The sequence below is a fragment of the Stylophora pistillata genome, chromosome 8 (genome assembly GCF_964205215.1).
Source record: "Stylophora pistillata chromosome 8, jaStyPist1.2, whole genome shotgun sequence".
Taxonomy (NCBI): Eukaryota; Metazoa; Cnidaria; class Anthozoa; order Scleractinia; family Pocilloporidae; genus Stylophora; species Stylophora pistillata.
The window spans coordinates 3,702,414-3,716,353 of NC_142526.1; the positions used below are offsets into that span (position 1 = coordinate 3,702,414).

Sequence of the window (13,940 nt, forward strand, 5' to 3'; positions counted from 1 at the left end):
TAAGCATGTCTGTGAAGGCTAGAATGATATAATCCAATCGTTATATCGGTTTACCGCGATAACAACGAGAATCAATTGCTTTAGATGCTAACCATCGCATATTAAAGTTCATTTTTTCGTTGAAATTTCTTTTGAAGGCATTAAAGGACACATAATAATTACTTTGCAAAACTCCACATTTGTAAAAGCTCCTTGTAGATTCTCTTCAGGATCAGATCGGTTGAATTAAGTCATTTGACGGTTGACGTTTAATATTTTTGAATGTCGTTTATAAAACGAAATAAACGCTCGAACTTGGCTGTAATTTTTCATAATAGTCTATACTTTTTCCCATAATCTAATAATCAGGTTAATCCTATAACTTGTGCGTTAGATACTTGGTTTTTCGTCTTTAACTATGTGTCTTATTAGCGTAATTACATGCTCTTTGCTACCGCTGGACGTATTAATAGCCTGCTCAACCAAGTGATGTACTTGTGTGAGAAGTTGAATAAGGATCTCAAAGTCCTTGCTTATCAGCTATCAAATCTCATCGATGCTTTTATTGGTTGCCCCGATATTGTTATGGAACTCATTCATTCTCTTACACAGTTGGCGGAGGAGCGCCTGCTTTGTCTTTCGTAGTCTGGCTTCGAACGATTCTCTGCTTCACTGGTCTGTAATGCTTTACCCATTCTTTCCGATTCCCGCCTCATTTGGAATATTCTCTGCTGTCAAAGAGGTCATAAATTTAGCGGAAATGAATAGCATATTAATGGAACCGGGTAATACGCCACAGAATGTGTAAAATAACTGGCAGTCCACTTTGTAATCTGTTTAAAGGACTCCTTTGAGTTCCAAAGTCCATAGCGTACTGAAATACACTAAATGTCTAATGTTTGAAACTTCTGGATTTATGATGTTGGTGACACGATTGATGCCTCTGAAAAGAAGCTGAATAGGCTGTTGCGTCTTTTGTGGCGCTATGCCCTAATAATAATAATAATAATAATGATAATAATAATAATAATAATTATAATAATAATAATAAACAGTTTAACGTGGAGAAACACTTAGCTAGAAGCTAGTTTACAGGTTTTCCACGAAACAACTTAAACAAATAATTCAAATTGAAAATAACGTTGTTAAGAATCCCAACTGGCCGAAGGAAAATCAGTTGGCTATATTACAAGTATGGCCGAGGAACTGAAACTCGGGGCTACCGTGAAACAAATCCATGTAGTGGCCAGGGCGGGACTTGAACCCGGGAGCGACGGATGGCAAGCCCGACAGGCTGTCCACTCGACCGTGCTGCCTTCTTCTGAGGACCATTTGTATTTGCCGTTTCCTTCTTTTTACAGATATTATCTCCTTTTTCCTTGGTGTGACGTCCTCGGCAACAGTCCCGTTATAGGCTATTCCAAAGCTATCATATAATAGACTAAGGTGCTTCAGTAATTTCGGTTGCACCCAGCAGCTCAGTGATGAGCTTCACGTTCCCTATTGCCGCATCCGTTATAAATATTGTTTCCCCAACAATACAAATTCCGTGTGGTTGAACAAAAGTGCAACTTTTTGCAGTCCAATATTCATTTCGTCTTTGACCACTCCCCACTTGAATTGTTACTCACCTTGTCGACTGGGCTAAGTACTTTAACTTGATAAGCTCCAGGTGTAAAGGGTGAGGATCGTTTGATTTCTGAGCAAGAATTGGTCTCGTTCTTTAACACATATCAACTGGTCAACCCTCTAGATAGATCTAGATGAAAGCCAAACCACCAACAGTACTTGGATACTTTGCAGAAACGAAATAAACTAACCGGCCACAAACAGCCGGGATAGTCAACTATCAACTCCATCCTTTTCCAAGATGACTTGAAAATCGCTTTTGCTTATCATTTGTACATACTAATACTTCGTCCCTTGCAATACAAAGGGCGGCGGGACTGGGTAAAGGTGGCTTAATGTGAACACGATCAAGATGAGTTATTCTTCGGACATGCGATCTGCTCAAAGCGATGAATTGAGCAAGGCACTACTGTAAAGTTGCCACAGTTCGCCCAAGGGAAAGTTTGTAGGCTCTCAGCTAGCTTTCCAGCTCGGTGCGAGGTCGTGGGTAGGGTACAATCGCACTGATTCGTTATGTCAATAAACCGAATTGTCTTGTTGCCACGTTCTATGACAAAACCTATCCTGCAAGAAAAACATACTTCTCTAGCGTCTTTTTATTTGATGAAGACGGATTCGTAGTAATCTTGTAGAGCAGAAAGTAAATTCGTAAAAATACAAGTAAAAGAATGCTACCTAGTGGTCCTGAAAAAAACAGCAAAAGCATGGGAACAAGCACCAGGCAAATTTGACTTTCAATATCTATACTTTGAGACGTTTAACGACTAACATAGGCCTGTTTGTTTAACGGTCGACGGTAAAAATGTTGCTTTTTTGACGGTTGATGGTTAATATTTTGGCCATATAACGGTTGACGGTTAATCCCATTGAGATCCTCTTATTAGGCTGATTAAAGTTCATCAAAATTCTATGGTTGCTGTAAGTTCTCAAATTTCAATTTGCTCGTTGAAATTAGAGAAAACATCTCCTGTCTCCGTAAGAGAGTAAGGTTGCAAGCTAAATGAGATCCGCGCGGAACTTCACTGACTGTTAACAACAAGGTGAGACTGTCTGGTTGCATTATACGTTGTAACATTTCCTTCCCTGTCTTCTTTTTATTAGTGCTTTTATTATTGCAAATTTTTGCTTCTTTTTATGAGTTCTTTTATTATTGCAAATTTTTGCTCCGCCGAACAAAACCTCTTTTGATCTAACAATCTCGGATCAGGGAGAAGGATTTTTTTAGAAGGGATTAGGTAACACTGATATGCAATGTCATATACAACTATAGCATCTAGGCATGAACCATTCGGCGGTCCTTCAGGTACTAGGCATTAATAGATTGTGCTCGGCAACTTTTGAGCAACTTTTAGCGTTTTCAGCAACTTTTTGTATTGCGAGCTCCGGTTAGCAACCTGGAGCAACTTTTGCCTTCCCTGGCAATTTTTGAGTCAACAAATAGTTAAAAACTGACCAAACCATCAAAAAAGTCTTGATCCAAAGGTTTTTTATTAGAACTGGTCGAAACTAAGGATGTCGTACATTCTTACAAATAATTCATAAAATAACACGTGCGCCCACAAACTGAACAGCAGCTATCTATCTAACGGGCGCTTACATCCAGTGGATATTCGCTCCAACAATAGAGCTTCCCGAGCGTGCAAGGTATCACAATTAGAAGCTGAAATGTCTGACGAGGAAAATGAAAATAGTACAGATATTGACCCCACCGAAGTTACCATAGCCGCTGGAGAAACTCTCAATAGTCCTGCAGGAGCTTCAATTTCTAGAAAGCGCAAAATTCACGTCGACGAAGGCAAATACAAACAACGAAGAGCGGTTTCTCGACCTCGTCCTCAGGGAAAGGAAACGCAACATGCGCTGGGGATCTTGTGAATGACTATCCAAAACGTTATTAGAGAATACTTTCCATTAGTAGTTACGTTGAGATTATATTGATCAAACCAAATGGTGTTAAATTACACATACAAATTCATGTTTTCAGTAGTAATCTAGAAGAATATATAAGAACGATCCTTCGCAGTAAAGCACTATTTGAGCAATAGTGGAAATCAGACCTGAAAAAAATTTCAGGCCTGTACGGGATTCGAACCACTGACCTCTGCGATACTAGTGCAGCGCTCTACCAATTGAGCTAACAAGCCAACTGGGAGCAGGCCATCAAATTAATTCGATATAAACCCGTAGATGATAAATCGAACAACAACAAACATATGAAACATATGAGTGAACTGCGGTTATGAGACGTATATAAGAACGATCCTTCGCAGTAAAGCACTATTTGAGCAATAGTGGAAATCAGACCTGAAAAAAATTTCAGGCCTGTACGGGATTCGAACCACTGACCTCTGCGATACTAGTGCAGCGCTCTACCAATTGAGCTAACAAGCCAACTGCCGTACAGGCCTGAAATTTTTTTCAGGTCTGATTTCCACTATTGCTCAAATAGTGCTTTACTGCGAAGGATCGTTCTTATATACGTCTCATAACCGCAGTTCACTCATATGTTTCATATGTTTGTTGTTGTTCGATTTATCATCTACGGGTTTATATCGAATTAATTTGATGGCCTGCTCCCAGTTGGCTTGTTAGCTCAATTGGTAGAGCGCTGCACTAGTATCGCAGAGGTCAGTGGTTCGAATCCCGTACAGGCCTGAAATTTTTTTCAGGTCTGATTTCCACTATTGCTCAAATAGTGCTTTACTGCGAAGGATCGTTCTTATATACGTCTCATAACCGCAGTTCACTCATATGTTTCATATGTTTGTTGTTGTTCGATTTATCATCTACGGGTTTATATCGAATTAATTTGATGGCCTGCTCCCAGTTGGCTTGTTAGCTCAATTGGTAGAGCGCTGCACTAGTATCGCAGAGGTCAGTGGTTCGAATCCCGTACAGGCCTGAAATTTTTTTCAGGTCTGATTTCCACTATTGCTCAAATAGTGCTTTACTGCGAAGGATCGTTCTTATATACGTCTCATAACCGCAGTTCACTCATATGTTTCATATGTTTGTTGTTGTTCGATTTATCATCTACGGGTTTATATCGAATTAATTTGATGGCCTGCTCCCAGTTGGCTTGTTAGCTCAATTGGTAGAGCGCTGCACTAGTATCGCAGAGGTCAGTGGTTCGAATCCCGTACAGGCCTGAAATTTTTTTCAGGTCTGATTTCCACTATTGCTCAAATAGTGCTTTACTGCGAAGGATCGTTCTTATATACGTCTCATAACCGCAGTTCACTCATATGTTTCATATGTTTGTTGTTGTTCGATTTATCATCTACGGGTTTATATCGAATTAATTTGATGGCCTGCTCCCAGTTGGCTTGTTAGCTCAATTGGTAGAGCGCTGCACTAGTATCGCAGAGGTCAGTGGTTCGAATCCCGTACAGGCCTGAAATTTTTTTCAGGTCTGATTTCCACTATTGCTCAAATAGTGCTTTACTGCGAAGGATCGTTCTTATATACGTCTCATAACCGCAGTTCACTCATATGTTTCATATGTTTGTTGTTGTTCGATTTATCATCTACGGGTTTATATCGAATTAATTTGATGGCCTGCTCCCAGTTGGCTTGTTAGCTCAATTGGTAGAGCGCTGCACTAGTATCGCAGAGGTCAGTGGTTCGAATCCCGTACAGGCCTGAAATTTTTTTCAGGTCTGATTTCCACTATTGCTCAAATAGTGCTTTACTGCGAAGGATCGTTCTTATATACGTCTCATAACCGCAGTTCACTCATATGTTTCATATGTTTGTTGTTGTTCAATCTAGAAGAAATGACTCCCAAAAGTAAGCAGCTTCTTCTAAATTTGGGTGGCAACTTTTAAATTTTTGAGCAACTTTAAAGTAACTTTTGGATGTATCGTCATGTAAATTTTGCGGGATTTCCTTGCACAAACTATTTATGCCTGATATACAACCTCTAGACGAGTTTTTAGCGCCGTTGTTCCGAGTGCAGATTTAGGCATTTCCCGTTTGTGCTCGTAAAATCCTGGGAAGTTGCCGACTGGAATTTCCAAATGGTTGCTAAAAAAAACTGCCAAAATCCCAAAAGTTGCTGCGCAAATTTGAAAAGCTTTTACCTAAATTTCTGGATTTTTTTGGAATAAAAGTTAATTAAAACTTAATGTTTCGATCTTCGCAATAGTCACTAAAATCACTCGAGAAAAATGGTTTAAAACTTAGTTTTAAAGAGTTGCACGTAAATAGAGGCGAAATTGAAGGATATTCTTGACTAAAGTTTAATGGAACAAAAGTCATTCTTCACTTGGCTTCTTGTCGAACGAAACGATGTCAAATAACAGGTTATGTGTTCAAAAGGTTGATAGACATTCAAGAAATTTACATAAGTTGAAGTTTCCGATGAAATCGTTGACTGTTTCTTGCTTAATTGATATGAGCTTTATGTTGAGAAAACATTTCCCAGATATACGAATGAAAAAAAAATTTCACTAATACTAGAATCGCTAAAAGTTCTTCCAAACGCCAAAAGTTGCTTAAAAGTTTCCGAGCACAATGGGGACAAGCCTTGCAGGTAACAAACAACTTGAAAAAGAATAGAAAACGAAAAAACCAAGTTTATGCATGAAACAGATATTTACATATATTTAAGGAGGCCTTAACCAGGTGTTTATCATTTTCGATCCATTTCTTCAGATTAAATAGAAATAGAAAGGGGCGTTCTTTTCATTACAGTTTACCGAAAAGCAGTAGTTCAAGTTGTCGTGCTAAAAATATGATCACGGAAGAAAAGTTGGAATTCACAAAGCTACAGCCTGGCATCGGTTATTAACTGTTTTCCTTTTTCTATGTTTTCAAACTCAATTTCTCTTTGTTTTAAAACGATAGATGAAGTAGTGTGAGAGGAATGCATTAACAAAAACATTTTTACGAGTGCGTCCCAAGAGTAGAAAAAATAAAGGCTAATGAACAAAAATAATGTTTTGTTTTGTCAATAATGATCAGGCCGAATTCGAACACGTTCGCAGCGTTTTGGGCTTCAGTCAAATTTTCACTCACCTGGCGTTATCTTTTATAATACAGAATCCCAAAATTATTCATTGAGGCTATTTTGTGTTCATTACACTTTACCAAAAAGCAGTGGCTCAAGCTGTCAGGCTAACATTTCATTAAGGCTAGGGAGAGAATTCAGGTGTAGGTTCAGAGGTTCGGAGTTTTTTAGATTTAAACTATAGCTTCAAAACATCGACCAACGACATCGAGATAGAAACTTACCAGCAGGTGGTGGCTAGCATCAAAACACGCTGTAAAAGGCTGAGTGTTTATATGCCTTTAAAGGTAAGGGACTTTACTTGTTGTGAAGTGAGGGTAAAGGGTAGAAACCCGTTTTCATTATGAGCCATAAAAATACTTAAATCTTATGACGATCTCTGCACAACAATCGCTCGAACAAGAGAGAAATGAAGAGAAAAACCCCATAAAAGTAGATTCTCTACATCTATGACACCCATATTTTGTTATGGGAAATTTTTTGTTAGTTTAGAGTCACTTGCATACAATATTACCAATTTTTCATACAATATAACAGAGATACAAGAAGTCTGTGCCAAAGGGCGCTCTGATCTATCTTGCATTTTCTCTAAACCCACTGTATACTTGATGGCTTTATAAAAGTATACTGACGCACGAACCAATTATTGTTCTTACAAGAAAGATGCTGTGGCCAAGTTTTTGCCTCTTTATCCCGGTTCTTTTCGTGGAGTGCGTATCTGCTAATGAACAGTGCAAGGTGGAGATCAATATCCAAGGCATGAGACTTGAAAAGTTCGTCTTCAAAAGGATGTCAGCATCAGCTCCCTATATCTGTGATATCTGATGTGGACAAGAAATCACCTGCCAAAGCTACAACTACAATAGAAAGAAGGAGATCTGCGAACTAAACAACCGCACCAAAGAGGCGAGGCCTGAAAACTTTCGCTCGTCCCCTGATTGTTTTTATATCAGGCGTTTGAATGGAAGAGGTATGTATTCATCTGATTAAGTGAGATGGCCTTACTTGTTCGCACGTTAAATAGTTTCTCGTCTCAGTCAGCAAGCATTTTCACCAATAACAGCCCTCAGGTGAGAATTTTTTTCAAGAAAATAGCAAGCGGGACTAATTTCTATCCTTGAAACACTTTTTTTTCGCGTTTTACCAAGAGAATATAAGTAAACTGTTTATATTATCTTGGTTATACGCGAACGGCTATGTATTGTCGTGGGTGGAGAGAAGAGAATATAAGTTAAACTGTTTATAGTATCTTGGTTATACGCGAACGGCTATGTATTGTCGTGTGGTGGGCAACTTTGACAGCTGCTTCTTTCTGAAATCCACAGTTTTTAACAACTCCCATATTTAGGTCAACTGTTGAGTGAGATTTTTCCAGGAAAGTAATCTAACCGCTTCTGCGTTGTTTGACAGAAATGAAAGTGTGAGAAAAAACTACTTGAATACGAGAAAACTAAAAGTTATTCATAAATATTATTTCCCGGTAATATTTGCATATTCTAGAGTTTTTTTCCATTGTTCTTGACAATGTTATAATTACTAATTCACCTTTAGTTATTCGAGGAAAGTAAAATTATATTTTAAAGTCAATAGTCCATCAAATCTATGCTCATCCTCTTAAGTTTCTCACCTTTTCCAAGAAAAAAACTTTTAAGAAATTAACCAGGTAGTTACCTACGGAATTTATTCTTCAATCTTTTATCTATTGCAGTACCTTTGGGTTCCATTGTCGAATTACCAGCACTATCTTGCCAAGAAATAAAAGCAAGTGAGGGAAAAGATGCCATTAGCAATAAGTACTGGCTGAATCCAACTGGTAATGGAAAGACACAGTTAATGTATTGTGATATGAATTTAGGAACTGGAGGTAAGCCTATTTCGTTTGATCTCAGCCTATTTTCGTCAAATATTGTTTTTCAAACGTTCGGATTATCTCTGTTGATTACTAGTTTATCTATTCTTACATTATTTATAAATTATCTTCCAGACATCGATGAATGCAAGAGTAATATCTTGCTCTGTAGCGTCAATGCAAACTGTTCAAACACTTACGGCTCGTATAAATGCACGTGCAAGGAGGGATACAATGGAACTGGATATGAATGTAGAGGTACGATGAACTTACCTCGCTTTATGTAAAATTTTCCCATTTGTTCATTTATTCTCTGCAAGAGAGGATATTGGTAATGGACAAGGTCTGATGCTTAGGCGTTTCTATATTTTCAAATACTCACCCAGATATCGATGAATGCAGAAATGGCAGCCACCTTTGTGACGCAAATGCCAATTGCATCAACGTCAATGGCTCCTATAACTGTACATGCAAGAAAGGTTTTTTGGGAGATGGTCAGATATGTTCAGGTATGTTTTTTTCTGAGAAAAAACAAAAAAAAAAAAATTCAATGAAATAAAGCTGGCTAGAAATAGTCTTTCCACAGCGGACTTATTTGCATTTGTCCTGTAGATATTGACGAATGTGTAAATGGCAGCTTTATTTGTGGTGTGAATGCGACCTGTGTAAACACCAATGGCTCTTATGGCTGTACTTGTAAGGAGGAAGAATCAGTAGGAGATGGAAGTGCTTGTTCAGGTGCGTTACGTGTGCTCAGTAAAAGGTATTACATTTGGTTACTGTACAAGTATTATGCTCGAAGAGAAAGAAGAACAATGTTAATAAAGGAGAGCTTTCCCAGCGACCAGATCATTGCTCTCTACCTTCAGGGCAACAATAATACAGTGTTGATGTCCGAACCGCGACAAAAGCTTCCCACTGGTATATATCTGCCCCATGATATAATCTGATATTTTTCATAACGGGGTGAAAACTGTGTTTCATCATCGTAACCAAATTCGTTAAGGAAGCAATTTGAACCTTTGGAATTTTCTAAATGATATGATACCGTCAGCTTTACTGTCCAAAGATAGGTAAGTCGTTCTTCATGTCAGTGACTTCTATTTAGACGAATTCGACTCAATGGTAGGCTATTTTCTCCAAAAATCGTGCCCAGTCTAGGTGACGGTGAAGTGCTAGATGGAGTAACATATACATGAAAAATTGCCAGTCTCTTGGGGCAAAGTATTCAAACTGTCTTAACTAGCAGTTGCATCAATTGGAGACAAAGAAAGAAAACTAAGGTTTCGGAACATAGCATTTTCAGCTTAATAAACGCGTCCATTGGAGTGGACTTAAAAATGGGCTGTAAATTGTTTGCTTTCCTCTTTGACGGGTAACTCGCCGCTGGTTCTCACACCTTGATCAGTGCACGTTAAAAATCGCACGGTACAATCACAAAGATGCCTGACGAGCTTGTTTTGTTATTTGCAAACCAAATAGGTGAGGAATGCCGATCCATTATTTTCAAAGAACCCCTACTGGAAAAAGTCATGAAAGGCCATCTGATCAGGATTGTAGAGGTGCTCCATCAAAGCAGCTGTAATGTGCTGTGTTATATGGAGCCCAATTGTGTGTCCATAAATCTTGGGCCTTCACAAGGAGGGAACTACCTTTGTGAGTTGAACAATGCTTCGAACGAAAGTCCAAGCTCGTCCGACCTTCAGAGTAAAGAAGATTACATCCATCTCAGTATAGAGGTAAAATTACTTATTTTAGACAATGAACAATTATTGTGGGCTATCAGTTTGTCAGATTGCTTCCTAGACTAGCCTTGCAATTCTTGTACATTTATTGAATTGATGGTGGAGAAAAAAAAAAAAAAACAGTTCGACAACTTTTATATAAATATGAGGAATCGCATTGGAGAATACTAAAGCTAGGGTATACCAATCGTGTTCACCTTAGTGTTAAAAAAAGATAACAATAAGATAGCCATGGCTAAAATGAAGGGACGCACTCTAAATACATCAAACACTGCTCAACCTACCAAATATCCAGTCCTGCCATTTTCTGGTTGAAACACACATAAACACAATACACATAAAGTGTATTGAATTATTTTTTGCAGTTACTTGTCAAAAAGCCTGAAGAAGATATCGTTCCAGAAAAAATGTGTTCCTTTGAGATTATACGGTAACCCTGAAAAGTAAACTAATCATGGATGTTTATGATACTCAGTCATTTTATCTTGAACAGAACCCCTGCAGCAGCAGTCCCTGTTTCAACAATGGCACATGTCAGGCTGGATACACTGGTAAAGGATTTCGCTGTGGATGTCCTTTAGGATTTACTGGTCTATACTGTAAGAAAGGTAATCAAATAGAAAACCCTGATGTGGATTCAATACCAAATGTTAATCATTGTCTATTCAGGGTAATGAACTTTTTCTTTTTTTTCAACGCAGCCTGCAGCCTTGACTTTGAAGATGGAATTGGCGGGTGGGAAATGACAGGTAGAGCTTTCATTTACCAGCCTACATTTGGTGACAATCCAGTGTATCGCAGGAGAGAAAGCGCCAATCTGCAAGGGAACTGGTGGATAGGGGGAGCTGAGAAACGGCCCAAAGAGAGCGATCCCGCAGGACTGCAGCATCCAGATGGATCCGACGTACCCAAAGGAACTCTCACCTCACCTTGTTTTCGTATCGTCGGCAAGAATATCTCGTTTCTCATTGGTGGGGGATGTACCGTAACTGAACTTCGTGCGGAGCTTATTGTCAACAACCAGGTTGGAGATTATGTGGCACTTTGACTATTATGTGTCCTTTGATTCTTTTAAAATAGGCTATGTCAATTGATCAAGGTATCAGTAATTTGTACTTTCAAAACTACGAAACCGTTTTGAGCTTCGTGATATCCATAAAGTTCGCTTAGGTTTAAAGTGATATATTTACTGGGAAAATACATTTAAAAAGTAAAATCTAAACATTTTCAACCCTTGGTCATCATCTGCGTAAGTGGTGATGACCCTGATAACAACCTTGTGTCGAAATCGGTTGGTTTTACTTTTGAAATATTTTTTGACTTAGAAATGGCTCATTTTGAACTAACTTAAGGGAGAGTCCGCGAGATAACCAATTTGGCGTTTGGCACTCTATATTTTAATTTTTTAGTCTTTGGCTAACCCTCTTTCGAAATAGCACTTTTCCCCCCAAAATTAAAGCATTGCAAGTAAATTAATGTACGAGATAGTCGTGTGAGATATGTCAGCAATTTTCGAAACAAAGGTTTAAAAACTGTTTATGTTTGTCGTTACGTTTAGGTCGTCAGAAATGAGACAGGAAACTGTGGGGAGACAATGTACCGTAAGGACTGGGACGTAGAGGAGTTTATTGGTCAATACGCGCAAGTCAGAGTTGTAGATGAGACTTCTGGTGGTTATGGTCACATCAACTTTGATGACCTTAAGGGAGATATTATTTGTCCTCACGATTTAGACGAGAACAACTGAAGAGACGGTGGTTTTAAAAACTAAGCTATCAACTCAAGTCACCTTGAAAGTATGGTGAAGCAGCCATTGACGTAGTATAGAACTTGCTTTGTGCTGTTATAGATAGGCACAATCACTGTGTTTTGGTCAACAGTAGAAAAGCATTATGAAACAATTTTATGCAGGTGACTGAGATGGCTCTAATTATACAATACAATCGTTATGTCTCACTGGTCTGCCTCCTGCCAGTGGGGATTTTTAAGCTCTTAGTTACTCTACATTGTGGCTGAAAAGCGCCTAAGGGGGAGCTTCAATTAATGTATATTATGACGCAGTTTATTGGACTTAATCATGCTAGGAAAAGAGAGTTTCATAGGGCGCACAATAAATCGATTAGTCTTCTAATATACAGAACTCAATAATTAGATTTCCCTCAATGTTTAAAAATATCATTTAAATTAATATTCATTCCTGGGAATAAACTTGATTCTTATATAATGTTCTTATAATGCTTAGCCTTTTAAAAGTTTCTTTTGTAGTTTTACTGTTCATGTTATGATCTTAAAAGTCCTTGCAATGTTCAACGTACTTGACACTACAAACTTAAAACTAACATTCGATAAAATACTTGCTTCGAGACACTAGCTTGCCTTTTTGATCCAGCGACAAATGCAGGTTAATGTTAATTAACTTTTAAACTGCGTTTAGTGCTCAAGCTCGGCTTGATTTCAGTACAAACACTAAATCTTGCGGGCGCCAAAATATAGCGTCCGACCTACTTGCCGCTATATTGTTATCATGATTAGACTCACCCTATGCAGGTGTTACTGGTTTTCTAAATCCGTTAATAATAATTGGTGAAAATTATCGCACAGATATTTTTTTCCTAATTTAGTCCAAGTGCCTATATGTTCTAGAATTAACAGTCGGTTTCGAATCTAACCTGAACAACAATGCAGTACGTAAAAAAGAAAAATATCGGAACTTGATTAACGGAATGGGTAGAACTTTCAGATGTGTGAAACTTGTAAATCTCTCCATGAGCTCCATTGGCGTATTCTCAGATGAATGCTCTACGTTCTTAGACATAGGCATTGACAAAAGCAGCAACTCGACAAAAAGCAGCAACTCTACAAAATCAAGAGAATGATGAATATAGTTATTAGAGCAACATATTACGTCGTTTGTTGTAGAAATAGGAATGACATGCGCAGATGATAATTTTTTTCGCTGGATTCATATTTGCGCAATGCAAATCAATAAATACTATTATTAGTAGTATTATTATTACTATTATTATTATTATTATTAGGAATTGAGACAACCCAGATTTAATATAATTTTGATTTTTGTGTGTGTTGAATAAACCAATCTCAAGAAGCATTTGTAAATTGCCTATACGTTGTGAGATTTACAATTGTACATTTAAAAACACAAATAAAGTTTCCATTATTATTATTACTATTATTATTTTGATCGGTTTACTGCTATGATGAGGATAGTCGATTACTTTAGATGCTAGCAATCGCGTCATGTTTACTTTTCTTAAAATTTGCTTTGCAAAATCCATATTTGTAAATATTCTTAGTAGATTCTCTTCAGGATTAGACGTTGAAGCCATTTTTTAGTAATTGTATCCAAACCAGGTTTCAAAATAGTGGAATAATGATGCTATATTTGACTCTTGCAATGCTTAATCTTCGGTTATTATACAGAAGCACTTTAAAATTTATTAATACATATTATTTAGTAACAAACTCTCTCTCTTAAAGAGATATCCAATAACTCTCTTTTGATGTCAATATCATTTTACGTTGCGGACAAAATAGTTTGGTTTTAACCTTCAAATACCAAATTCAAATTTGCAATTTCAGTGTTCTTCAGAAATGCTTATTCTGAACTTGTGAACACAGTGTCTGTTGTTAGAGAGAGAAAGTTAATTAGAAAAGAGAAAATCACACACGACACCATTCACAAATTAAACTTAATTTGTTTTCATTC

At 37.7% G+C, this 13,940-nt stretch overlaps 1 protein-coding gene across 1 annotated transcript; it reads left to right on the forward strand.

Annotated features, from left to right (window-relative positions):
- The first annotated feature begins 7,466 nt into the window (after positions 1-7,466).
- On the forward strand, positions 7,467-13,397 carry LOC111337523 (uncharacterized). Its single transcript, XM_022943850.2, has 9 exons — positions 7,467-7,589; positions 8,328-8,483; positions 8,604-8,726; positions 8,855-8,977; positions 9,081-9,206; positions 9,951-10,207; positions 10,707-10,821; positions 10,915-11,237; positions 11,772-13,397. Exons 2-9 carry the CDS (start codon positions 8,453-8,455, stop codon positions 11,958-11,960), a joined length of 1,287 nt encoding a protein of 428 aa, XP_022799585.1. The 5' UTR covers positions 7,467-7,589; positions 8,328-8,452; the 3' UTR covers positions 11,961-13,397.
- The last annotated feature ends 543 nt before the right edge of the window (positions 13,398-13,940 follow it).